Consider the following 26,602-nt stretch of genomic DNA (forward strand, 5'->3'; position numbering starts at 1 on the left):
TTCTAGGGATACTGAATCCAGAGGCTCCCGGGTCTCTCCTGTTCCTCACTACAGAGCAAGCAGTGAGTTCTGGCTACCTTTACTTCTTAGACTACTCAGGTGTTCCACTAAACCTCCTGGATTTCCTCCACAAAAAGATAGTATATAACGTGTACTTTCAACATCAAAATTAAGAAACAAAAATTTGATTAACTGATTTACACAGAGTAAAAGTCAACCTCTCTGCAAGGGTAAAACTTACCCCTCATCTCCAGCCTTCAGAAGAGACCCAGGTAACCACCTCCAAGTGCAGGGAAAGATGGTATCCAGTAATGCCACAGTGGGGACAGGGTTCAGTTTGAAGAGCAAAGGCTTTGGAATCAGAAAAGCTGATTTTATTTAAGTCACATGAATTCCTTGCAGTTCTACAAACAGGTTTTGTTTTTTGTTTATTTTGCAAGATTGTTAAAATGTTTAAACTTGCGTGGCCCATCGTAGATATTTGATAATGGTGATGCTTTTTTTTACTACGTTACAAGGTAAAGAGGCCTAATTTCAAGTGATTCAGTTAGAAAAAAATGAGGTGCTGTGGCAGACAAAACCCTCAGGTATCCCTTGTGATGCCCACACCCCACCTCTCAGTGTTCACCGTGTAACTCTCTCCACTGGAATATGGTCGGTACCTGAGAAGATGGTCTCCCTAGCAGACTAGCTCAATGCAGAAAATGGGCATGTTGGGAGATGGCAGGTGTCAAGGAACCGAGGGGGCTCTCCACCCTAAAGCCACAGGAAATGAATTCTGCAAACAACCTGAGTGTGGAAGTGGATTATTACCAAATCTCCTGATAAGAATGCAACCCAGCTGACATCATGTTGCAGCCTTGTGAGATCCTAAGGACCAAGCTACACTGTGCCTAGACAGAAACTGAGACAAATTTCCTTCAATCCACTAAATTTGTGGTAATTTATTACACAGCAATAGATAATACAGGTAGTCATCTTTCCACTATCCTAGGTTAACTTGGTAACTTCATAATAATTAGACCAATAGCAGGCAACCTGACTATCCTAAAGCAAATTTAAACCCTAACATTAGTATAAAAAGTTTGGCCCACAGGATCTACTTTTCACAGGTAATAAACAATTTGTTTTTAAAACTTTGATATAGGTTGCACCTATTTGGATTCCTCATAATTCTGTGACCCAGATGGCTAAGGGACAGAGCCAGGAATTGAAGAACCCAGGTCTGACCACAATGTCAAAATCCACCTTTCACTATAATCAATTTTATAGTTTCTCTAGTCTCAATGATGCTTCCCACTATGCTCATAGACAACAAGGCCACATCAAAAACATTAAAACAATGAATGGATAAAGGTATAAAATATCACACAGCAATAAAAAAAAAAGGATAAAATCTTACCATTTGCAATAATATGGATGGACCTAGAGGTCATTATACTAAGTGAGATAAGTCAGAGAAAGACAAAGACTGTATGGTTTTACTTATATGTGCAATCTAAAAAAACTAACCAAACAAAATAAAAATTGACTCAGAAATAGAGACCAAAGGGACGATTACCAGAGAGGAAAGGATGGAGAGATGGGTGAAAAAGGTGAAGGGTAATATAGTTAATAATATCGTGACAAGTTTGCAGTAACAGATAATTACTAGAATTAATGGGGTGACCACATTGCAAGGTATAAAAATGTCAAATTACTATACTGTACACCTGGAACTAATATAACTAATGTAATATTATATACCAACTATACTTAAAACACCACTGGAAACATTTTGTTCTGTATGGTTAAAATAATCTTATCGACTAGGTTAATTATTGTGTACATCAGTTAAAATGTGTTTTAAAGTCTTTATTTCTCAGTAAAGAGGACTTTTTTCCTTCATGGTTTGTTTTACTAGGGGCTTAAACTGATATCTGTGAAGGCCAAAACATTACTCATTCTTATCTAAGAACACATTTGAAACAAAGCCACAAAACAGCTTCTTTTATTTTCTAATAAGACTAAATTTATTCAATAACCTAGTAAAAGTTTTGATTATAAGTATCCAACAGTATAAAAAGTACAAAACAGATTTGTAGATTTCTAATATATTAATACAAAGTGCATGACTACACACAGTACATCTACAGGCAGAGAGAGGTGGAAGGGGAAAAGAAGACTGTGGTGGAGGTCTAGTAATAAATAAATAAATACAGAAGTAGAGATGATCCATATTATAGTATATTCTACCACCAACACTGCAGCTATAATGTACATAAAAAAAAAAAAAGAACCATTTCAAAATAACGCGGGAGGAAGGTGAGAATGGCTGAGACTCTTGCAGTACATCTGAAAGGCTGTGGGAGAGCCGCCCCAACCCACTGCGCAGTCTGTACATATGGTGGTTTGTAGTTTCTCCCAAAGGAATATAAAATTTTAAGTTTAGATTAAGAACTATAAAACTACAGGGTGCCCATAAAAAGTGGCTCACTCCTTATTGTTATTTATACTACCCAATTTTTAAAATCCGGCTTTAAAAATAAGCACTGAGTCATTTTATTATAAGGTAGGCAAATGATCCTTCCTCGTTATGAAAAGTGTGAACTGCTAATGTTTTTCCTGAACTTTGTAGAAAAGAGGCAATGAGAGTACTTTGGTTTGGGTTCAAGTAACAGGCTTTTAATAAAGATTTTTTAGAACTGAAGGGCCCTACGTTCAGGATTTATCATCTAACATCTCAATGTTCAGCAAGCCTGACTAAAAGAAGCCAAACCAAAACCAACCCATTCAGCACTAACACACCTCTTTTCTTTTGTTAAAATTTTACTTTAATATAGTGGAGGGGGAAAAAACACCAAACCCTAAAAGGTTAAAACAAGTTGAACAACCACTCTACACAGATAAAAACCTTCACAAAGGTCAACTGAAGTAATCCAGAGCTAAAACTGAATTGTGTAGATTTTCAATGAAGTCATCAGTCATGGAACACAAACAAAAGTCAATTATTTACACACTCGGCAAGCCCTCTGAGAAATGTGCCCTTTCTTTTTCCATGCCATCCTTAAGGCTTGCACATTTTATTTTTCAGATAATTTAACATTTTGAATAGAGTGTGTTCTCTACCATGTGGTAAAGCTTTGGTACTATTCATAGAAGACTGCGTATCCTAGACTTGACGTTTCCCCAAGAGGAGCTCTGATTCTGCTTTAGAAGTTTCATATAAATTAAAATCTTCATCAAATATCACTGTGAGGGAGGTGACACAGGATACACATATACAGTCCAGTTACCTCTTTGTATATTTAGAAATAACTCCTTCAAGGTATTTGCACCAGAGAGCTTATTCTGTCCTGCGTAATATTCAGTAGTACAGGTTTGAATCATCAGAACCTTGGCAAGACCTTAATATTTCAAAATTATTAACAATTACCTCTAGGGGCAAGTCCAGGTTACTGGGTTTATGACAAATTTACTATCATGAAGGAAAACAAGTGTAGTCAGCCATCTTTAAAAATGCCCCAACCACTGCTTCTCAATATAGAAAGACTAAAACTACGTACATTTATCATACAACAAATCCCATCTCTGTCCCCTGAATTCCCCTAGTTTCATTCATTAGAAGGGGATTTAAAAGAAAAAGACTTAAAGAGCACTTTACAGCAGCATTCAGCTTTCCTATGAAATACTCAGCATCTTAAATATTATGTACATGTCTTTTTTTCTTTTGTAAGCTAGACACTGGCTTCAGAGTTTGTGGAACTTGTGAAAGTGGAGGGAAAATAACCCATTCAGAACTATTCTAGAAATTGTCTTTTGGCAGAATAGCAAGTATCCAAGTTAAACACAGGAGGGTCATTTAGTTGCTGTGGTTTTTTGATTTGTTTGTTTTTGTTTTGTGTTGTTGTTTTTTCTAAAATTTAAATCGTTTTTTGTTCCCCTTTTACATAAACCTCAGTCACCACTCCTGAGTGGAGATGGGCAGCGGTTCTGGCCCCTGCTCCTCCGGCTTCTCCGCAGCTGCTTTCTTATTGCTGCAGCAAGGCTTGAATAGATGTGTGTCAATGAGGACTTCCCCAAAACGGCCTTTATAGATAATGCCACAACATATTTTCTGTCTAAAAGAAAAAATGGAAAGGAAAAAAATATATTAATAAGGCAGGAAAACAGAAATACAAAAAGAAAAAGAAATCTACTCATGATCAAAAGGTCTACTTCCACATTCCAAATGAAAAAGCTCCCGGAGTAACCACATTGGCTAGGTAATGGGAATTACTCGGGTCCCTTACATCCCACAGTGGAATCTCATCAAATATCAAGGGGAAAGAAGGCATTCTGAGAGACAGCAGTGGGTTCCAGAGGCTGCTCCCGGAGTTATAAACTGGTACTTCCAAAAATAACCAACTCTTGAAGAAAAATAACTACCATAAACAGGCTGACATAGCTGGTAGTTTTATTATAATTAAATATTTAGTATATATAAAATATATATATAATGGCACCAAAAAGATGACAACACAAAACAGCCATAAATCACATACTCCAAGGAAAATAATGATTATCACTTCCTGTGAGGTCCCCCTGTATGCCTGTCTTCAATTCCACCCAATCGTTTCCTTCTTAATTTTAGGTTTAGCACTCCTTTTTTCTTTTTGTATTTCATGGTTTTACCATGTTTGCATCTCTAAGCATATTGATAGTTATCTCATTCATATATACACATATAATTATCTCATATAAAATCAGATATATACAGGGTGAGGCAAAACTAGGTTTAGTTATTCTATGGAAAATAATACAATAAATAATAATAATACAAGAATAAACTGTTTCACGTACTCACAACTAGAAACCTACTTTTGCTGCACCCTGTACATAACATTAGTTCAGTGATTTTATGCATAGTATTTATAGATATATGGAATCACACCGTGTGCTGAAATTTTTTTGCTCAGCATTTACTGAGATGCATACATAGTTAGATAAAATTTAACTTATGTATGTGGATATATCACAATTTATCTATTCTCCTTTTGATGGGACAGTTGTTATTACAAACTTGCCGTATATATCAGTGCATATATCTAAAAGTTTTTTCTAGTTTATGTTGCTGGGATATAGCAATGAGAACATGTTCAACTTTACTTGAAAATGTCAATGTGGTTCCCTTCCATCCCTATTTTGCTAAAGTTTTACTTTATTGTTTTTTTTTTGTTAATCCTCACCTGAGGATATTTTTCCATTGACTTTTTAGAGAGAATGGAAGGAAGGGGTGGAGAGGGAGATGAGGGGGACATCGATGTGAGAGAGACATCCATTGGTTGCCTCCAGCACTATTCCGAATGGGGCCAGGGAATCAAACCTGCAACCCAGGTATGTGTCCTTGACCAGAATCAAACCAGAGACCCTTCAGTCTGAAGGCCAATGCTCTAACCTCTGAGCCAAACCGGCCAGGGCTAAAGGTTTTATTTTAAACCTTAAAGAAATGTTCAAATGTATTAAACATCTTCAATTAACCACTAAGATGACAGGCATTTCCTGCCCCCAACCCCCACCCCATTTAGAAACTGTTGGTGTGACAAATCAGTTGATTTTCTAATGTTTAAACTAATCTTACACCCCTAAAATAATCTAATCTGGTCATGATAATACTGTTTTGATATCAAAGTTATGTTAACCCCATAGAATGCTTGGGGCCCATGCCCTCTTTTACCCACAATCTGGAAAGGCCAGTGCAAGATTAGAAATTTGTTCCTGAAGTGTTTGGTAGAAATTGCCTATCTGGGCGTGGGATTTTTTTTTTTTTTTTAATCCTTACCCGAGGACATTTTTCCATTTTTTTTTTTGTTCAGGTAGAGTGTGAGGGAGAGAGGAACAGAGAGAGAGAGAGAGAGAGAGAGAGAGAGAGAGAGAGAGAGAGAGAGAGAGAGAAACATCGGTGTGAAAGGAACACATCGAGTGGCTGCCACCCGCACAACCAACCAGGGCCGGGGACAAACTGCAACCGAGGTACGCGCCCTTAGCGAGAACCGAACCCGGGTCCTCTCAGGACCACAGGCCGACGCTCTAACCACTGAACCAAACCGGCCAGGGCTGGGCCTGGGATTTTTGAAGCAAAACTTTTAACCACTGAATCAGTGTCTTTATATGAGACTGGCTGGGTTTTCTACAAATGGTTTTTGTAAACTGTCTTTTTCTACTGATGTATGCATTTCACATATATGTTCAAAACTTTTGGCATGCAGTTGTTTATAATATCCTATTGTCTTTTACATTTCTGCTTTAGCCATATAGCAAAATCTCCCTTTTCTTACCTGAAATGCTTATGTGTACCATCTCTTCTTGATCTGTTTTATCTCTAGTAATTTTTTTGGTCATGTCTTTTTCAAGAACCAATTCTTACCTTTACTGATTTTATCCACCGCATATTGGTTTGCATTAGGGTGAGCCCTGGTTGGTTTGGCTCAGCAGTTGGAGCATGGGCCTGAGGACTGAGGGGGTCACAGGTTTGATTCCCGGTCAAGGGCAAGTACCTGGGTTGCAAGTTTGATCCCTGGCCCCAGTGGGGGGTCATGTGGGAGGCAACCAATCAGTGTGTCTCTCTCACATCGATATTTCTTTCTGTTTCTCCCTCTGTCCTTTCCACTCGATCTACAAAGCAATGGAAAAATATGCTCAAGCGAGGCCCTGGCCGGTTTGGCTCAGCAGTTAGAGCGTCAGCCTGCGGTCCAGAGAGACCTGGGTTCAGTTCCCGCTAAAGGTACGTACCTCAGTTACAGTTTGTCCCCGGCCCTGGTTGGGTTGTGAGGGTGGCAACCACTTGATGTGTCCCTTTCTATTTGAACAAAAAATAAAAAAATGTCCTCAGGTGAGGATAAGAAAAAAAAATCCTCGAGTGAGGATTTAAAAAAAAGCATTGGCGTGATAACTTTTCCTCTTTCTACCCCTTTAACATCATACCACATGTTTTGATTTGTAGTATTTTTTCAGTTATTTTTTTGTTATGAAAATTTTCTTATTTATATTATACTTTCTTCTTAGAACCATGGTTTTTAAATTTACAACTATATGTAGGTTTTCTGTTTTTATGTTTTACAATTATTAAGTTCTCTGCCTTTCTCTTCTACTCTGGAGGTTTTATACTTATATTAATTGATTTTTTTAGTGGTTACATACTTAATTAATCAAGTCCTAAAGTTATTCAGTATGTTTATTCTCAACAATGCAAAGGACATTTATACACTTTAACTTCTATTGCTTCTGTTACCTTAACTTATGTTATTGCTGTCATGTAACTTTTTAATCCCACAATCAGTGTTTGTTTAAATTTACCAAAGTTGTCCAGCCGGTGTAGCTCAGTGGTTAAGCATTGACCCATGCACCAAGAGGTGGCCGGTTCGATTCCCGGTCAGGACACATGCCCAGGTTGTGGGCCAAATCCCCAGTGGGAGGCATGCAGGAGGCGGCCAATCGATGTTCTCTCTCATTGATGTTTCTCCCTCTCATTTCCTCTCTCTATAAAATCAAAAAAGGGGAAAAACTACCCCAGCCTGGACTACTTGCAACTTTTTAAATTTTTCCTTCTCAGAATTTCAATCTGAGGTCTTTTTCTGCCAGCTCTGCTACAGAATGTTTATTATTGAGGATCAACTTGGAAGCCACTCTCAATTTTTTTGTCCTACTCAAAAAGTTTTATGCCCTCATTTACAAAAGATATTTTTGATACATATATAATTCTAGTTTGAGAATTATTTTCTCTTGACCCACTGAAGAAAATAATCTGTTGTTTTCTGGCTTCCCTCATTCATGCAGAGAACTCAGCTTTGTGTTTGTTGTTCCTTTAAAAGTAATTTCTATTTTCTCACTGCTTAAAGGTCTATTTTGTCTTTCATATTCTGTAGTTTCACTATGATGTGTCTATGGGTAAATTTTCTTTACTCATAATACAACTGGTTATTTGCTTTTAATTTGTTAGTCTTCCTAAATCTGTGAATTAGAAAATCCTTAACCACTTTCTCTTTGAATATTTTTCTCTTTTCTAATGTAGTATCTTTCTTAATTATGGGTCCCACATTTACTTAGTATTGACCTCTATCTATTCTTTATTAACTTGCATACTTATCAATGCCATTTTTAAAGAATTAAAAAAATATGTATTTCTAGCCATTTTACTTTTTTCAGTGAGTTGGTCAGAATGAATAAATACCTAAGTCTACTCCATTATAAGAAATTCAGGTTCTCTAAACATGATTTTCATTTTAAATCATTTTAAATAGGAAAAATACAAAATCCCAATCAATCCTCAGCTCAATTCTTGCTTAATCCACCTCCAACCATGTGTGCTAACAGCCATTTGCCAAATGCCATTTAATTGCTAAGGAAGTGGAAAACCATTGCCTGTAATTAAGAAGGCTTGTTGGTTAGAGAGGTATTTTCTATTGCTTTTACCTTTTCCAGTATGTGAGATCTAAAAAGGAAAAAACTGGCGTTCTGTTAGAGCCCGAAGCCATCTCTGTATCTGAGCCATCATCTGACTGGTTACTATAACAAGGAGACTGAGCTGGGGAGGCACTTGAGGTGGTACTGTGAGCATCAGAATCTGAAATAAAGAGAAAGAGAAAAAAATCATAATTTTATTACATCCAATTACAACTAAGCCTCAGCATAAAACACTGTGAATGAGTTAGTAAAATAAAAAAGAATATATTTTCAATTCACTACTGATACTTGAAGATATTTCACTAAAGCGTTTCTAAAAGAAAATAAGGACTTAAGCTTCCAGGAAGATAAGAGTAGACATACTTTCTTCCCCTATTCCTCCTGTTTTAATAAGCACAACTAAAAGCCCTGAACATTACATATAAAACAAACCTCAAGGCTCTGGAAGTTGGAAACAGAAAGCTTGAGACCCAAGGAAGGTCATGGTAGTGAGTTCCCTAGTTTTTATGAGCTTTCTTTTTGCCTCATAAATAGCCAACCCAGAAATACCTATGGATGCAGACATTTAAAAAAAAAAAACCCTGCTCTCTCTAGCCAAAACACCAGGAAAGGGCAGCCTATCACCGCAGGAAACTTTTATTAGACAATAACCACTCCACTCCTGACACAGTACAGAAAAAAACCGGCCCCGGCCCCAGCCCCACCCACTTCAGCGGAGGCCCAATGGGGAGCCTAGGTTTCCATCCTCATGAGACCATTGTGAAGCAGCCCACCATCTCCTCCAGAGTGGTGTCAGAGGAAGCCTATTAAAGTTAGGACTGTGGCCCACCAGAAACAGGGTCACCCCACCCACCATGTGGGAACCTTAGCTCCCACCCCTTCCGAACCGCAATAGGGAGCTCCTCCCACCTCAGAGGTCAATGGAGATGGAGTAGAGAATTTGTAACACCACCTGGCAGTAACAAGGTGGTGTCCCTCCCCCAAATCCCCTGTGAAAAGTGTCTCAAAAAAAAAAAAAAAAAAAAAAAAAAAAAGCCAGTTAAAACAGAAGGTTTTAAATAAAATCCAGAGTCTCAAAACACAACTTTAAAATATCCAGGTTTCAATTAAAAAATCGTATTATGCCCTGGCCGGTTTTGCTCAGTGGTTAGAGCGTCAGCCTATGGTTCCGAGAGACCAGGGTTCGGTTCCGCTAAGGGCACGTACCTTGGTTGCAGTTTGTCCCTGGCCCTGGTTGGGTCGTGTGGGTGGCAACCACTCGATGTGTACCTTTCGCGTCAATTGTTTCTCTCTCTCTCTCTCCCCCTCCCACTCTACCTGAACAAAAAATGGAAAAATGTCCTCAGTGAGGATTAAAAAATTTTAAAAAAAATCGTATTATATCCAGTACCTGCAAGATCTCAAACTGAATGAAAAGGCAAGTAGATGTTAACATCAAAATGACAAAGATGACAAAGTTATCTGATGAAAATTTTAAAGTAATCATGATAAAAATACTTCAACAAGCCATTAGAAACATGCTTAAAACAAATGAAAACAGAGCTTCAGCATATATGAGGTCTCCATTTAAAAAAAAAAGAACCTACAAAGAAAAACCAAGTGGAACTGAAATTTGAACTGAAAGAACACAAATGAAATAAAAAGCTCAGTGGATGGGCTCAACAGCATAATGGAGAGAACAGAGGAAACGATCAGTGAACTGGAAGAACAAACAACAGAAATTATCCAACCTGAACAACACAGAGAAAACAAAAGAATAGAGTCTTAGAGACCTGTGGGGCTCTAACAAAAAAGCTACATTCGTGTCAGTGTGGTCCTGGAAGAAAAGAAGGAAGAGGGCGGATGTGATAAAGTACTCAAAGAAATATAATGGCTGAAAATTTACCAAATATAGCAACAAACATAAACCTATAGATTCAAGAAGTTGAGCACACCCTAAACAGGATATACCCAAAGAAATCAAAGCCAAGACACATAATTAACCTTCTGAAAAATAAACACAAAAGAAAATGACGTTACAATAGAGCCCGATTTAATAATAAAGACAACTCATCAGACATAAGCTAAATGTGATTTAGTATTTTTGCCCTCAGAAGACCTCATAAATTTCCAAACTGGAAACCAAAGCTTTTGGTTGATAGTCACTATGCAAAAAGTATCATACTGCTATTCCATAGCAAGAGCAACACCACAAATAGGGGTTGAGCCTACCACACATCTTATCTTCAGCTAAAGACTATGCCCCTCCCACAGGTGGGTAGAGCAATCCTGCAATTCAGAGAACCAATCAAATATTTATTAACTATGTACTAGACACCAAACCCTATGTTATATCCTGCACGGAAAGAAACAGACTAAAGAATACAGTTTTGCATAGAGCTCACAAGTGTCTTGTAGTAACAACAGTTTTCATAAAATTCGGTATCTAAAACAAAGAAAGTGCCCTGGCCAGCTTGGCTCAGTGGTTAGAGCGCCGGCCTGTGGTCCAGAGAGACCTGGGTTTGGTTCCCGCTAAGGGCACATACCTCAGTTGCAGTTTGCCCCGACCCTGGTTGGGTAGTGTGGGAGGCAGCCACTCGATGTGTCCCTTTCACGTCGATGTTTCTCTCTCTCTGTCTCTTCCTCTCTCTCCCTCCCACTCTATCTGAACATGGAAAAATGTCCTCGGGTGAGGATTAAAAACAAAAACAAACAAACAAAAAAAGATCCAGGTGTAGCCCTAGCCGGTTTAGCTCAGCGGTTGGAGTGTCGGCCTGTGGTACAGATAGGCCCGGGTTCGGTTCCGCTAAGGGCACGTATCTCGGTTGCAGTTTGTCCCCGGCCCTGGTCGGTCATGCGGGTGGCAGCCACTCGATGTGTCCCTTCACATCGATGTTTCTCTCTCTCCCTCTTCCTCTCTCTCCCTCCCCCTCTGTCTGAACAAAAAATGGAAAAATGTCCTCGGGTGAGGATAAAAAATAAAAATAAAAAAAATCCAGGTGTAAAAAAATAAATAAAACAATGAAAGCATCATTAGTGGTCTAATCCAGTCGTTCCTCCTTTATGGTGGTTAATCAGTTCCAGACTCTAACGCAATAAATGAATTTCCTCGAAGTAGGATTCTTTATTTATACAGTTGTCCCTCACCACTTCCCGCTTCCACTTTCCCGGCTTCATACTCTCGCGGTTTTTTCAAACAAGCCTCGAAAGTCGAAGTGCAAAGTGGCGAGGGACAACTATATGTTCATTCATCTCTAATATATGAATAGCTTAATTTCATTAAAAAACCTCAAGCCAAGGGCTAACCCTGGAGCCGGTTCTGTCCAATGACACAGAAACAGGAAAAAAACCTCAAGAATAGCAGGCTTTAAAGAAATAAGTGTACTGGGCCCTGGCCGGTTTGGCTCAGGGGTTAGAGCATCGGCCTACGGTCCAGAGAGACCCGGGTTCGGTTCCCGCTAAGGGCATGTACCTCGGTTGCAGTTTGTCCCCGGCCCTGGTTGGTTGTGCGGGTGGCGACCACTCGGTGTGTCCCTTTCACATCGATGTTTCTCTCTCTGTTCCTCTCTCTCCCTCCCACTCTACCTGAACAAAAAATGGAAAAATGTCCTCGGGTGAGGATGATAAAAAAAAAAGAAAGAAAGAAGTGTACTGGAATGTTCTCAAATGACAGCAGCAGTCAGCTCTATGCTGCCAAAAAAAACTTACTATCCTAAGAAGTGCTGAATATCTATAAACCATTTGAAATTGTAGTTAATTGACCATTTTCTACCTATAAAAATGGAAATTTCATATGGTTTAATCTGATATCTGGGATACTAGGATACAACTTAATTATATACAAATGCAGCTAGTAAGAAAAAATCTGTTCCAGAATGCAGGTCTGGAAATTCTTCAAAGAACTGTAATTTAACAAATTTTAAAAACAAGATCTGGAAAGGCACAAAGGAGTAGTAATTAGATAGCAAGGCATGGAGTAGGTAGGTACAATGAGCAAAATTATGGAAGCAGAACACACTATGTACACAAAGGCAACTGACTCCGTCCAAACATTCTTCTTAAATAGTACCTCCAAAGATTTGCTAGGGATTTTCAATTTTATTCTGTAGCAACCAGAAATCACTTCAGATTTTAGGAAGGATGACAAAAAATAGCTAACATTTATATACAAATTTGTTTCACTTTTTGTTTTAAAAAAAAAATAAATAAAAACAAAAACCTTTTTACTTGATTATCCACATTTCTCCAAGTAGTAAATTGCGGTTAAATCAGTGTTAAGTGTCACCAGGGTCACATGTTTGTAGGTATCAAGAACTGTAACTCAAATCTAGAGTTTCAAGCTCTAGGTCCAATGACTTTGGAAACAATATCTCAGGAAGAAGAAAGCACGTCAGGTACAGGCAGGATGCATGGAAGCAAATATATAACCAGAGGCAAGGAAACCATTTAGAGAAAGGGTGATGTATAAAACTTCAAATATCTCAAAACTTTGGTATATTGCATACAGGTGCTAGGAATTCACAAGGCACCTGGGAAAACCCTGTTTAAGTATGAACCTCCAAAACCCACATACCTTACCTTTTCAAAGGGACTTATTTTTCAGTCTCCAACCCCTCCACAACACAGCTTTACCATTAAAATCTAAAACTGCACTGGACATATTCTCTAAGTAAGGCAAAAGTTAGTCACATATCACTTTCCCTATAATTAAAGGGAGGAGCTGAGAATATATGTATGAATAATTAATTCCTCTAACCACCTTCAAGTGGTTTAAGAAAATTACTATTTCCCAAATGTTTATTAAAACATCTAGTGAGGCCCTGGCCGGTTTGGCTCAGCGGTTAGAGTAACAGCCTGTGGACCAGAGAGTCCCAGGTTTGGTCTCCGCTACGGGACCGTACCTTGGTTGCAGTTTGTCTCCGGCCCTGGCTGGGGTTATGTGGGTGGCAACCAGTCAATGTGCCTCTCTCACATCGCTGTTTCTCTCTCTCTTCCGCTCTCTCTGAAGATGAATGCAAAAATGGCCTTGGGTGAGGATAAAAAAAAAAAAATTGAAAAAACAAACAAACAAAAAATCTAGTGAGAATGGAGGGTAGGTTAATGTTAGTCTTTTATTTCCCTTGGAGATGGCCGATGAAGAAAGGAACATGTATAATTAAAACATACACATTTAATGCTACCAACATATTTTGCTATAAACATATTAAAATATTTTAACCAAAGATTAAATACAGGGTGGGACAAAAGCAGATATATAGTTGTTCTTATGGAAAATCATAGCCTATTAAACTATAAAAGTATCCAAGGTCTCAAGAAGCAATTATTTGTGTCATAATTTGGTATGCCCAAAGCCCTCCTCATCAATGAAAATCTCATATATAACATGGACAACAAACTGGGGAAAGGGCAGGGAGGGAGGGAGAGGGGGGAATCAGTGGGGGGAAAAAGGAGAAACATTTGTAACAAAAAATTAATTAAAAAAATTTAAAAAAAGAAAATCTCATATATAGTAACTGAATTCATTAACATGAATCTTGAGTATCTAGACCATTGCTTACATGTTAATAGTTCCTGCATTTTTAACCTCAGATGTTCTTGAGCTCAATTGTTTGCTTTCTGGTTTTCATTCCTTAGAGAAGCCACTGAGAACAAGTGAGGTGTTTGGGAAATCATATATGGTAAAGGAGGTAGGAGGAAGAAAGTTGAGCTTTTTCCCACTGAGAAACTTCTGCATTCAGTTTGAATCTTTCCAGCAAAACAAGTGGGTATTCTTTTCATACCACTTGCAACTGTACCTTAGAAAAGTCTTGTCATTTAATAAATTTAACACTTATCATACACTTAGATTGATAGGAAAGGACTCATGAAACAGTGTGAGTAAAGGAAATGACTGTACTAAACCCTGTACATTATTGAAAACGTAAAGTGTCAGAATGTTCTAATTGGGACTCTATTACTATATCTCTTATTTCCTATTGGCTTAGAGTATTTACTGTAAAGAATGCAGTGCAGTCCAGCCGGTGTGGCTCAATGAATTGAGCATCGTCCCATGGACGGAGAGGTCCCTGTTTGATTCCCAGACAGGGCACATGCCCAGGGTGCCGGCTCGATCCCCAGTAGGGAGCATGCAAGAGGTAGCTGATTGATGTATCTCTCTCACACGAATGTTTCTATCTTTTTCTCCCTTCCTCTCTAAAAAATCAATTAAAAAAAAGAATGAAGTGCAAGGATAATGATATATTCCCACTTGGTCATATAGGACCAGCCTCATACTCTTAACATATTCACTAATGACTCAAGAATTTGTCTATTAACATACCCTAGGTGCCTTTTTTTTTTTAACTGCCACAAGCCAAATGTCTCTTCTATATAAATGATTCATTTATTTTAATGGTTGCCTTTTAATTTTCATCTTTTCTTGATGCCATCCATCTATATATGTAGTGAGTAGAAAACAAAATGTGAGCACACTTTGGGTGGAAAGACTACATCTTAAAAGTGAAGATTTTGAAAGTTTCATTGTTGAAAGAAACTAGCTTGGAATAATGCCACCAGAGACTGAGTGGAAATTGCCCTTTCAAAGGTGCCATTTTTATGAGCCAAGAATTTAGTGTTTAACAGTTCATCTGGAAAGAATAACGTGTAGTATAATTTGAAATAAAGGTATATAGTAACCTTATGAAGAAGAGCATTATTACTGATACAATTGTGAATAGGGTAAAATTATTAAACAAATAACTTTGATAAAGTGTTCATGCACAGGCAAAATGTATTCACTAGGTTTCTACATAGTGATCTGCTTTTACTTTGTAATTTGTAGTCCTCAAAATACTTAGAAAAAATAAAGTCCATTCTTTTTTTTTTTTATCCTCACCTGAGGACATTTTCCCATTTTTTTGTTCAGATAGAGTGAGAGGGAGAGAGAGAGAGAGAAACATCGATGTGAAAGGGACACATCGAGTGGCTGCCACCCGCATGACCCAACCAGGGCCGGGGACAGACTGCAACCGAGGTACATGCCCTGAGCAGGAACCGAACCCGGGTCTCTCTGGACAACAGGCTGAGGCTCCAACCACTGAGCAAAACTGGCCAGGGCTAAAGTCCATTCTTATACTTAGTTAAATAGGTCAGTCCTCTTTATTAATTTTTTAGTAAATCCTATATTAATGTCCAGTGGTAATTGTATGTTATACACTCAGGTATCTCTACTATGTGAGCATTTGATTGCTCTTTTCGTCCTTATAGCTCCCAAACTGTAAATACCTACACAGAATTCTGATGTAGCAAAAAATACATAAACATTCCTACAACCAAACCATTGCATGTTACTGCCTTTCAAAGTGTATCCTGTTCTATTATATACTGTGTATAATGAAAGAATTTGTAGTCTTCCAGAACTACATTATGATCTTTGTCTGATCATAGCTTATTTTCTTCACAATGACAAAGTAGTGTTTACTTACTACAATATTATAGTAAATGGATAAGTCACCTGTGACAGTATATAGAAAGGGCATGCTTTCTGAAAAGACTGAAGACTTTCATTTTGAATTTTAAGTGGTAATTTCATCTGTCAATCCCAACCTATAGCCTCAAATATGTAATTCTTTTTTTCTTTATATTGATTGTTAGAGAGACAGGGAGAGAAACATTGATGCAAGAGCTAAACATCAATCGGTCACCTCCTGCATGCCCCCCACTGGGGGTGGAGGCCGCAACCCAGCCATATCCCCTGACCTGGAATCGAACTGGCAGCCCTTCAGTACACAAGACAATGCCCATCCACCTGAGACACACCAGCCAGGACTATGCAATTCTTAATATAGATGCTAAAACTGTACTTGTGTGATTGGATAAATGTTGACTTTCCTAACTTGGTGTCAGTTTCAAAGGATAAGTCTCTTAGATGCCATAATTAAATGTGTGTTTAGAGCTGATCTTAAGTTTCTTAATCTTAATTATTCTGGAGTACTGACCTAGAAACACTTATTATCCTGTTCTTATGAAAACTCCCAAATACCAAAAACACCACAGGACATTTTGACATTAATGATGGTGATGAGAAGAAATGCATGTGACTGAGAGATTTATTTCTAATTTCAGTGTTTCTCAAAGCTCATTATCACCCTTCCCTAAAAAGCCTTTTCAGACTTTTCTTTTTTTTTTTTTATCCTCACCCGAGGACATTTTTCCATCTTTTGTTCAGATAGAGCGGGAGGGAGAGAGAGGAAGAGAGAGAGAGAGAAACATCGACGTGAAGGGACACATCGAGTGGCTGCCACCCGCACAACCGACCAGGGCCGGGGACAAACTGCAACCGAGGTACGTGCCCTTAGCGGGAACCGAACCCGGGTCTCTCTGTACCGCAGGCCGATGCTCCAACCGCTGAGCCAAACCAGCCAGGGCTCAGACTTTTCTAATAGCACCCCAATAAATTTTATTATAGATTTTAAAAAATACAATAATTAATAAATAATAATACAGGAATAAACTATTTCATAAACCTAATTTTGCCAACCTTGTATATCATCAGAATAACTAAGGACTGGTAACACCTATTTATCTGAGAGCACAAAGTTAGCATCCCATCTGGAAAGACTTTGGAGTTCTGAGATATTGGTATACTGCCCCAGACAGCAGGATGGTACAGGAAGAGCATAAGGCTTTCAAGTTAGACAAACAGGAGGTCAAATTTCATCTTTACCACTTCCTAAGTGACCTGGGTCGTGATTAAATTACCACTTAGTACTACTTCCAATGCAAATCTCTTATATAGAAATCATTGAAATAACTATGTATGTAAAGTGCTGGGTAGATATACCATAGTGCTCATGAGATGATAGTTACTCTTCCTTTCTCAGTCTACCTGGATCAGTAAATTTAACTGTTTTTTCCATTGTTCTAAAACAACCATTGATTGATAATATTTTGTCTAACAGGGTCCTACAAATTTTTTTCCTGAAATCTCCAAGACAGATCCACAACCCATATATACAATTCTGAAAAAGCTCTGAAAAGAGAAAATTCATTCCTAACCTACCTGAACTACAAATGGAGTCAAACCTGACTAGCCTATTTACGGTTTATTTATTCCACTTACATGAACACCATGTGAATTCTTATTCCACTTATGTGAATACAGTTTCAGTGCAGAAATACTAATGTGTTTGATTCAACAGCACTGCCTCAGACCTTCCCATCGCAGGGGGTGTGATGCAAATGTTACATACGAATAGTATATGCTCTGCATTTCCTTTTCAAAATCTAAGTTGCCAAATACAAAAGTACCACTATAGGTGCCCTACTCACAACGATGACTTCCTATACGAGTTTATGAACCGGGTATTACCTTGTCATTCCTTTGCCATTCTATCACTACACACAACACACACTCCCTCTCTAAACATCCAAGTCTGGAGGCTGGCTTTACTGTAATATGTGAGTTATGATTTCTAAAGTTACTCTCCTGGGCTTTGGTCTCAGATTGTCCACTAATTATTTATGTACCTTTCTACACATCTCCAGGCCTGAATATCCTTATGCATAAAATATCAAGTAAACAAGCTTGAAAAATTATCTTCTAGAAAATTAAGATATCAATAAAGAGATCATAGTGGTCTCGGCACAATTTGAAGAAGTGCCTAGTGAGAGCGCTTTCATGACATCAAAATCAAGGACAATATTCCAAGATTTCATAGAAATTACATCTCTACCAACTCAACGATCCCTTCCAACATTCTTTTTTCAAAAAGGCAATGACAGAAAAAACGATCCACACATAGCATATGCCACCCTCAGGCAAAAATAAAAGCAAAACAACTATTCTTAAGTACTAGTGTTTCAGTATCAAACTCACTGTGACGTTTAAATTCCTTCTGCAGTTTACTGATCTGGTTGCTTTTCATCCTGTTTCCAGACAGAGTTTTCACTTTCTTTGGTTTCAGTGTAGTCTTTAGACTGGGTCCTGCCCGCGCATCTACCACCTGGAAGAAAATACTGAATATTTAATACCTTTTAAAAAATGACACCTCTGTATTCCTTTGGTTCAAACAAATGCCTATGTGGAGGAGCCCAATTTGAGAAACACAATTTTTTACTAAAGTGTTTGATAGCATGTGTATACTTTTTAAAAAATCATTACATGGAATTAAAAAATAGTTTAACCACTATGCTGCACACCTGAAACTAATACAAAATAATTTTGAATGAAAACTGTAATTGAAAATAAAATTAAGAAAACAAACAAAGCCCGGCTGGTGTGACTCAGTGGTTGAGTGTCGACCCATGTACCAAGAGGTCGCCAATCGATGTTCTTTCTCATCGATGTTTCTCTCTCTCTCTGTAAAAATCAATTAAAAAAATAAAAAACAAACAAAAAAATACATATACAGCATATCAAGGATAAATAAATTTAAAAAAATAAGTTTATATAGTGGGGATTTTTTTGAAGTAGGTAATAGCAGGAGTCTGCTGGACTTATGTATAGTGAGAATAACCCAAGTAGGTTAAGGAAAATCAAATCTAACAAAGAACATTTCTACAGGATGTTTGCATCTTACGAAAAGCTTTCATATACTTTTGATTTTACCTTCACCACAAAGCAGTTAAAGGGGCTACTTTTGTTACGCCGATTTTAGGGTGAAGGAAAACAAGAGAAATTAAATTATTTACTTCACTTTATTTCTCTAAGCTAGTAAAATGGGCAGGATAAGTGGGGAGGGGGACAAGACCTATACTTTAAGCTCCTTTCACTACACAACCTTCATCCCTGAGGTCAGTGACATGATGGCAACGGCATGTTCACCCAGTCTAGCATGGGCATTGGTTCAGCCCCATATGGTCCCACTTCTTATGTACTCATTCTTACTTACTAATTTCAGATTTCTACTCTTATGATGACAGGTTGCCATCACCTTTGAAATCACAATTTGGATCTTTTCCACATGAGGTATTAAAGAAAAACTCAGTTTTTTATAAGTTAACAGTCCCACAGAAACCTATCATAATAATGTAAGTCATCAAAAAATAGTGTAAGGCAAGTACAGAAAAAAGGATGAAGAATAATTGTCTGCCTGCTTAAAAACAAATACATTGCATAAATGTTATAAATCTTCTGAAAGCTAGAAAGCAGAAGAATTAAGACTCACTGTTGTTCTAGTAATCAAAAATATTTTATGAATAATTCTAGTGATATAAAGTGAAAGGTCAGAAGGATACATATTTATATAACCAATTTGATCTCAACTAGATTCAAATACAGAGAATAATAGCTTTCATTTAATTGAGTGATTACTATGTTATAATTTGTCTCATTCAGTTCTCACAAGAGCTCTGAGACAGCTATTATCTTTACACTATATAAAGAAATGTAACTTACCCAAAGTTCACAACTAGTAGGTGATAAAGACAGGATTCAAATCCAGTACTGATTAAAAAACCTACATGCTCATTAGTACCAACATGAGTTAGGATAAATGTCATCCTAAGAGATGAAAAAAGGATCCACGTTTGATCAACTCTAGGAATTTCTGGGTTAAACCTAAAAACATGTGAAATATATACTGTGAATCTCTGAAGTGGGGATATTGGGTATAATGTTAGGGAAATGCCACACCAAGCTATTTTGCTTCCAAACAGGACAAAATATAAAGTGATTATATCTGAGCAGCAACTCTTTCTTTATTCTTTTCCTGTGTTTCCTTCCTAGGGACATATTACTTCCTAAGTTAGGGAGAATGTTACTCTAAACATAACAGAGGTGTAAGTGAGAAAGATGGTAGATGCACTAACATGATTCCAGTTTTTTTTTGATCCTGCTGGCAATTTCTTCCATCTTTTCACAAGCAGGACACAGGCATTACAGATGTCTCCTGAACGAGTCTCATGCAACCTGATAAGAAAACAATCAAAGCTTTATTGGTCTCCTTTACACTGAAGAACTCAAGCAAGTACATTCCTTTTAGGAAAAAAGTTTATAGATGCTATTTCTAATCATCCTGAATGATCCAGTTCCATTGTTTCGGTAGTATATTTCAGAAATATAATTAACTTCAGGATACAATCAACCACAATTTTATATACTTCACTTTGGTCATTTTAAAATAATGCTTTCAAAATTTAACAACAGTAAATTTTAGACCTAGAGGAGATCTGTTCACCATAGTTTTAAACAATACTGTCCAATTAATCTTTCTTGAAATATGTATAGACATTTCATAAGCCACAAAATGCCACCCTTTAAAATAATGTGCGACGGCCCTAGCTGGTTGGGCTCAGCGGTTAGAGCATCAGCCCGAGGACCAAATAGTCCTGGGTTCGATTCTGGCCAAGGGCACATATGTCAGTTGCAGTTCGTTCTCGGTCCTGGTTGGGGTCGTGCGGGTGGCAGCCAATCGATGTCTCTCTCTCACATCAATATTTCTCTCTTTCTCTCTTCCTCCCTTTTGCTCTATCTGAATATAAATGGAAAAATATCCTCAGGTGAGAATTAAAATAAATAATAAAATAAAGTGCAATGGCCCTGGCCAGGTAGCTCAATTGGCTGGAGTGTTGTCCTATGTACCAGGGAACTGTGGGTTCGATTCCTGGTCAGGGTACGTGACTAGGTTTCATGTTCAATCCCCAGGTGGGAGACTTGCAGGAGGCAATGGATCGATGTCTCTCTCTCTCTCTTTTTTTTCCTTTCTCTCTAAAATCAATAAAGAAAAAAAAATATCCTTGGGTAAGGAGTAAAAAAAGAAAAAATAATAATAATGAAGGGAAAAAAAATAATGTGCAATGGTATTCTAGTCACAACAAACAAAACCAGAGGCACTGCAGTTTTTAAAAAGTGATTATATTTGCATAAGGGGAAAAAATCTTAAAGACTAGCCAAGTTATTTTCATTTACTATATTTGTCCTGTATTAAATACATCAGAAAAATACTGATATTTATTATGTACACAATTGGAAATGAAGACATTAAAAGGAAAACATAACTAAAAAAGGCAAGGTCAGCCCTGGCCAGTTTGGCTCAGGGGTTAGAGTATCGGCCTTCAGACCACAGTCTCAGGTTCAATTCAAGGTCATGTACCGGTTCAGACCCTGGCCCTGGTGGGGGCCTTGCAGGAAGCAACCAATCGATGTGTTTCTCTCAGACTGATGTTTCTTTTTCTCTTTCTCTCCCCCCCTTTCACTTTATCTGAAGATAAATGAAAAAAATATCCTCGTGAGGATTTAAGAAAAAAAAAAGGCAAGGTCAATGGACCCTTTTTGACAACCTTGAAAATAAACACAAAGTCCAAGATTAACAATAAACAATCAACAAATGTTTTGACAAGAAAAGTAAAGCAGTGAAGTTATTTCCAGCATGGGAACTAATTCAACATCAAGTATTTTATCCAAGGATTTATTGGAAAATATGCCACTTCATTAAGCAGCAGCCTGTTGTCAAAAGATAATGAAGAACAAAATTGTAAAATAAATGCTAACATACCCTGAGAGGTTTCAGGGCAGAACATTAAGTCTTACTATCTTCAGCAGGTTGGGTTAAAATATGTTTCTATAATTTATAAACACAATACAAAAGACAGAAAACTATGGGATAATATTTATAATAAGAGAAAATAAGGGCATTTTTAAATTTTTTATTTATTTTTATTTTTTTATCCTAACTCAAGGATATTTTTGCATTTATCTTCAGATAGAGTGGGAGGGAGAGAAGGAGAAAGAGAGAGAGAGAGAGAGAGAAACATTGATGTGACAGAGACACATTGAGTGGCTGCCACCCACATGACCCCAACTGGGGCTGGGGACAAACTGCAACCAAGGTACATGCCCTTAGCGGGAACCAAACCTGGGACACTCTGGTCCACAGGGCAATGCTCTAACCGCTGAGCCAAACCGGACAGGGCAAGAGCATTTTTAAAAAAATATGTTTTTATTTTTTAGAGAGAGGAAGGGAGAGATAGAAACATCAATGTGAGAGGGAAACATCATTGGCTGCCTCCTGCACACTCCCCACTGGGGATCGAGCCTGCAACCCCGGCATGTGCCCTGACCAGGAATCGAACTAGGGCCTGTCAGTCCATGGGATAATGTTCAGTCCACTGAGCCACACTGACTGGGCTGGGTAAAATTTAAAAAAAAAATTTTTTTTTTATCCTCACCCAAGGACATTTTTCCATTTTCTGTTCAGACAGAGTGGGAAGGAGAGAGAGGAAGAGAGAGAGAGAAACACTGACATGAAAGAAACACATCGAGTGGCTGCCTACTGCACGACCCAACCGGGGCCAGGGACAAACTGCAACTGAGTGAGGTACGTGCCCTTAGCAGGAACTGAACCCGGGTCTCTCCAATGCTCTAACTGCTGAGCCAAATTGGCCAGGGCCTGGGCAAAAATGTTTGTAATCCCTTTACACTAAAGTTAACAACAAAAGGGTTTGCTTGGTTACAACTTCAAAGGCCTTCATAATTAATTTGGTAGTTCCTCATAGTCTGAAAGAAGGAAGGCTGTCCGTATGTTAGATTGGTTTTAAGAGCAAGGGCCTTAAAATAGCCTAGATTAGAATATAAGTGATTTTAAATATTAGCACATTGCTCCATTTGCCTCGTTTGGAAATATTTCTGTGTGCTATAATCTTTTTCACTATAAGAATATACAACATCAGATGATCTTACCCAAAACAGCTCTGGAAGTCCTTTTCATAGCGTTTACTGTCAGTGAATCGAGAACTGGAGGACTTAGCTCTGCAAATACAGCAGCCTTCTATACTTCGGTACATCTTTGGCTTGTGAAAACCAAACATCTTTTCTTCTGGGCAAAAGTCTGTAAAGCCAAGGGAAATGACACAGCTTTGTTGAGGGCTATTCACAAGAAACCATTAAAAGAGAGCTCTCTGCTCCATCCCATCCCCAGCAACCTGGTATTACATGACCAAACCAGAAACAAGGCTCTAGGAGAAGACCTCCAGGGTCTTCCTCCATTCTTGGCACCAGCATGACAAGTGTATAAAACACACAGAATAGCTCAGTTATTTAACAAGGCTTCTACTACCTCCTTCTACCTTCCTGGCAAACACTCATTCTAAAAATAGGGACGGGTGACATTTTTTAAAAATCAAGTTTTAAGTAGAAAATACAACTCTCTCCATAATCTATAAAATGATGGACAACAAAGGATGTACCTTAAAATGTAAGCTAAGTTACCACCCTTTATTTTGCACCTCTACATTCTTGTGATTCCCCTCTGGGGAAGTTTTGAGCATTTACCATGATCACTATTTGATACTAAGCATACAAGTAATGCATCAATGCACACTGCATTTGCCCTGTGGGAAATGAGAGGGGATTTCTTCTGTGATAAATGGGAAGTTCTTAGCAGGCAAGTTGGCCCTGAATTGAAACTACTGAAAAGAATATGTAAAATTCACAAAAATCCAGGGTTAGAATTTAAGAATAATTTCATAAATCTTGAAGAATTAAGAATAAGCTCATGTTGCCTGACTATTGGTCTGCCTCTCAGCTGTTACAGAAGTTTTTGGTGCTGTTTTATGAGGCTCTGTGCCTAAGAACAGTAATTGTGGGAGGCAGGTGTTCAAGAAATGGAGAGTGAGATAAATTGTGATTTCAATATCAAAAAATCTTAACATCAAACAAGAAAAAACAGCTCTAAGGCTAGCTGCAGCAAAAATGTAGCTGACAGTAAATATGCACCTGAGAAGTAATTAAAATATCCAAACCAAGGGCCAACTTTACCAGAACATCTAGACTAAGAGAGGTGATGAAAAGGCAATGAATATAGAAACTAAACCCCAATGAACAAATACAGAGGGTGTGAGTGAGTGTAAGAGACCAATTACAAATGATCACAAAAGCATCATATAAAGCATCAGTAAGAAAAAATTATTACTACAAATTAGATTTGTACCCATAGTTTTAGGACTTAAAACCACAGAACACCATCCTCCTTTTAAAGTTCTTTTAGAAATACACTGAAGTATATGCATAAAACAAAAACTTCAGTAGGTCTTTGAATACCTTGCCTGACCCCATTCCATTCCAATTCTGGATAGTATACCAGAGCAAATATTTATGAAAGTGATTCAGAGAAATAACCAAATATCCAGGCTGTGTGTGTGTGTGTGAGAGAGAGAGAGAGAGAGAGAGAGAGAGAGAGAGAGAGAGAAACTGAGGGATTCTGAAATACAGACAGAGGATATATTATTTGTTTTTAAGAAAATATTGTATTAGCAGTTAATTAGCTAAACATGAAGCTTTCCTTTTAAGCAGAGACCACTGTTTTCAAATGTTCATTAATGTTTTTGTTGGTGAGGGCAAAGGAGGGAGATAGGACAGGGCAAAAGGCCACTGAGTCATTGCAATAAGTCTAAACAGTTATTTTAAGAATTGTTAAAACAAGAAAACAAAATATTCTTAGTTGATTAAGTTAATTGTTGTTAAATGGAATGTTTGGGAATTTTATTTGGGGTGGGGGGGATGAGGAAGGTGCTCTATATATTTAGTTTGAAAAGGTCTAGTAATGAGACCTGTGAAAATAAAGCAGATATTTTTCTTTAAACAACAAAGCTTTAATGATAAATGAAAAGAAATGGTCTCCTGAAGAAAACCGTCCTGTGTTGGTTGCTTTGGAAAGAACAATGTCAAATGACACAGGATTATATAAACTGTTAAAAAATAACTGCTAAGAAAGTATATGTTATTGCTTTAATTTGTACATTCCGGTTTTGAAGCAAAAATGAAATATAAGTATTTCTAGTCCTCACACCAAACTGTGAATCCTCCAAAGTCCCCTAATACCCTCCATTACCATCAAGAAGGTCAAAAGTCCACAGTTCCTCTTACAGTTGCCAGCTTCATCAATAGTTCTAGGAAACTTCAGCCTCCCTTCTCAGCAAGGACAAAGGAAGTACAGCAGAAAGGCTAGTTCATTCCATTAACACACAGACCAAATCCTATTACAAAAGATAGATTCCTATCTTTACCCTCACAATCCCCTCTCCTCCCACAAATAAACATGCCATCAAAACTGTCCAGTATTCAGATCATCTCCAAGATATGAACTACCTTCACTGAGGCTGGATTTGATCAAGAAGCCATAGTTGGTGCCAGCTATCAGACTGGCAAGCTGTTAAGAAATGCAAGGGCTTGCCTCTTCATCAGCTGCTACTGTGAATCGGGTGTTCATTTCCTATTATTTATTTTGTCAGTGGGGATATCCACAAAACCTACTCTACGATTCCCCCCTGCAAGATACTCCATTCTTGTTTGAAGAATCTTTTTCTTAAGACATCCAGGAATATAAAATAGCTTGATGTTTCCTGATTGATAATCCTTTCTGCAGCTCTGACCTTATGTTTGTCCTGACAATATTCTTCTGCCTAACATCTGAGAGGATCTAAATCCTAGGGTTCACCCTCTTCTGGGAAGTGCTAAATACAGCAAAGTGTCAGGCACGTGCCCTAATGCAACACACAAGTAGTGCATGAACCTTTTAAAGGATGATTATTTAATAAACCTGTTAAAACCTTTTCTGAGCTTATTTCTGTACTTGAGAGGCACCTGGGAATCTGCAGCAAATACACAGGGGTTCACTTTGGGCTCTGTTTACGGCAATCCCGTTAAGTAGCGGTTGGTTTTTAACCATTTGAAGCTTTAGGAAGCCGAGAGATTAACTGAAAGAATTCCCACAAAATCTACGGACCCACCAATACTTTTCAAAAAATTACAAAAACTTATCTGATCTGTGGAATGAAACTAACAACACAAAATGGCTCTGAAACCAAGTTACACACACCATATGTAGAGAGAACGAGGGGGTGGGTGTGGCACAAGTTGATTGTAAACTTGGGATGTCTGTTATTTCAAAAGACCAAATGGTTCTTTAGAATACTTCTTTCCTAGTCCTGCATTTGTGCAATATTAAATGATTCCTCCAGAATAATCTTTTATTTGTTCAAATGACACTGTCAGCTATTAAACTATTTGTGACTTTTGCACCTTTCTCATAGCATCACATCACTCAGCACCATGTTTTAATATACAGAAGCTAATACTATCTGCTTCCTGACAGATGAACATTTACACCTGAGAGTGGACCCCATACACTCTCACCACTATGTGTGTGCTTGGGGAAAGCAGAAGAAAATTAAACTTTGAGATAAAATCAAAAATAAGGAAAGGCTGCAAATGCTGAGTAAAAAT

General features: G+C 37.9%; 1 protein-coding gene across 3 annotated transcripts in view; it reads right to left on the reverse strand.

Moving 5' to 3' along the window:
• Positions 1-2,035: 2,035 nt before the first annotated feature.
• Positions 2,036-26,602, reverse strand: part of SINHCAF (SIN3-HDAC complex associated factor) — a 35,277-nt gene continuing 10,710 nt past the window's right edge. The window contains exons 1-6 of one of the 3 annotated variants that reach the window (XM_036253003.1): positions 25,209-25,356; positions 23,060-23,207; positions 20,191-20,290; positions 18,257-18,383; positions 8,431-8,581; positions 2,036-4,100 (exon numbers count right to left, since the gene is read on the reverse strand). In XM_036253003.1, coding sequence (XP_036108896.1) covers positions 3,941-4,100; positions 8,431-8,581; positions 18,257-18,383; positions 20,191-20,290; positions 23,060-23,187 — 666 coding nt within the window. In that variant the 5' untranslated portion in view covers positions 23,188-23,207; positions 25,209-25,356 and the 3' untranslated portion in view covers positions 2,036-3,940. Of the gene's footprint in view, positions 4,101-8,430; positions 8,582-18,256; positions 18,384-20,190; positions 20,291-23,059; positions 23,208-25,208; positions 25,357-26,602 lie in introns of those variants that run through there. The other 2 variants (XM_036253002.1, XM_036253001.1) reach the window with 2 other exon arrangements.

This window comes from Molossus molossus, unplaced genomic scaffold, assembly GCF_014108415.1.
Source record: "Molossus molossus isolate mMolMol1 unplaced genomic scaffold, mMolMol1.p scaffold_m16_p_10, whole genome shotgun sequence".
In the NCBI taxonomy this organism is placed as follows: domain Eukaryota; kingdom Metazoa; phylum Chordata; class Mammalia; order Chiroptera; family Molossidae; genus Molossus; species Molossus molossus.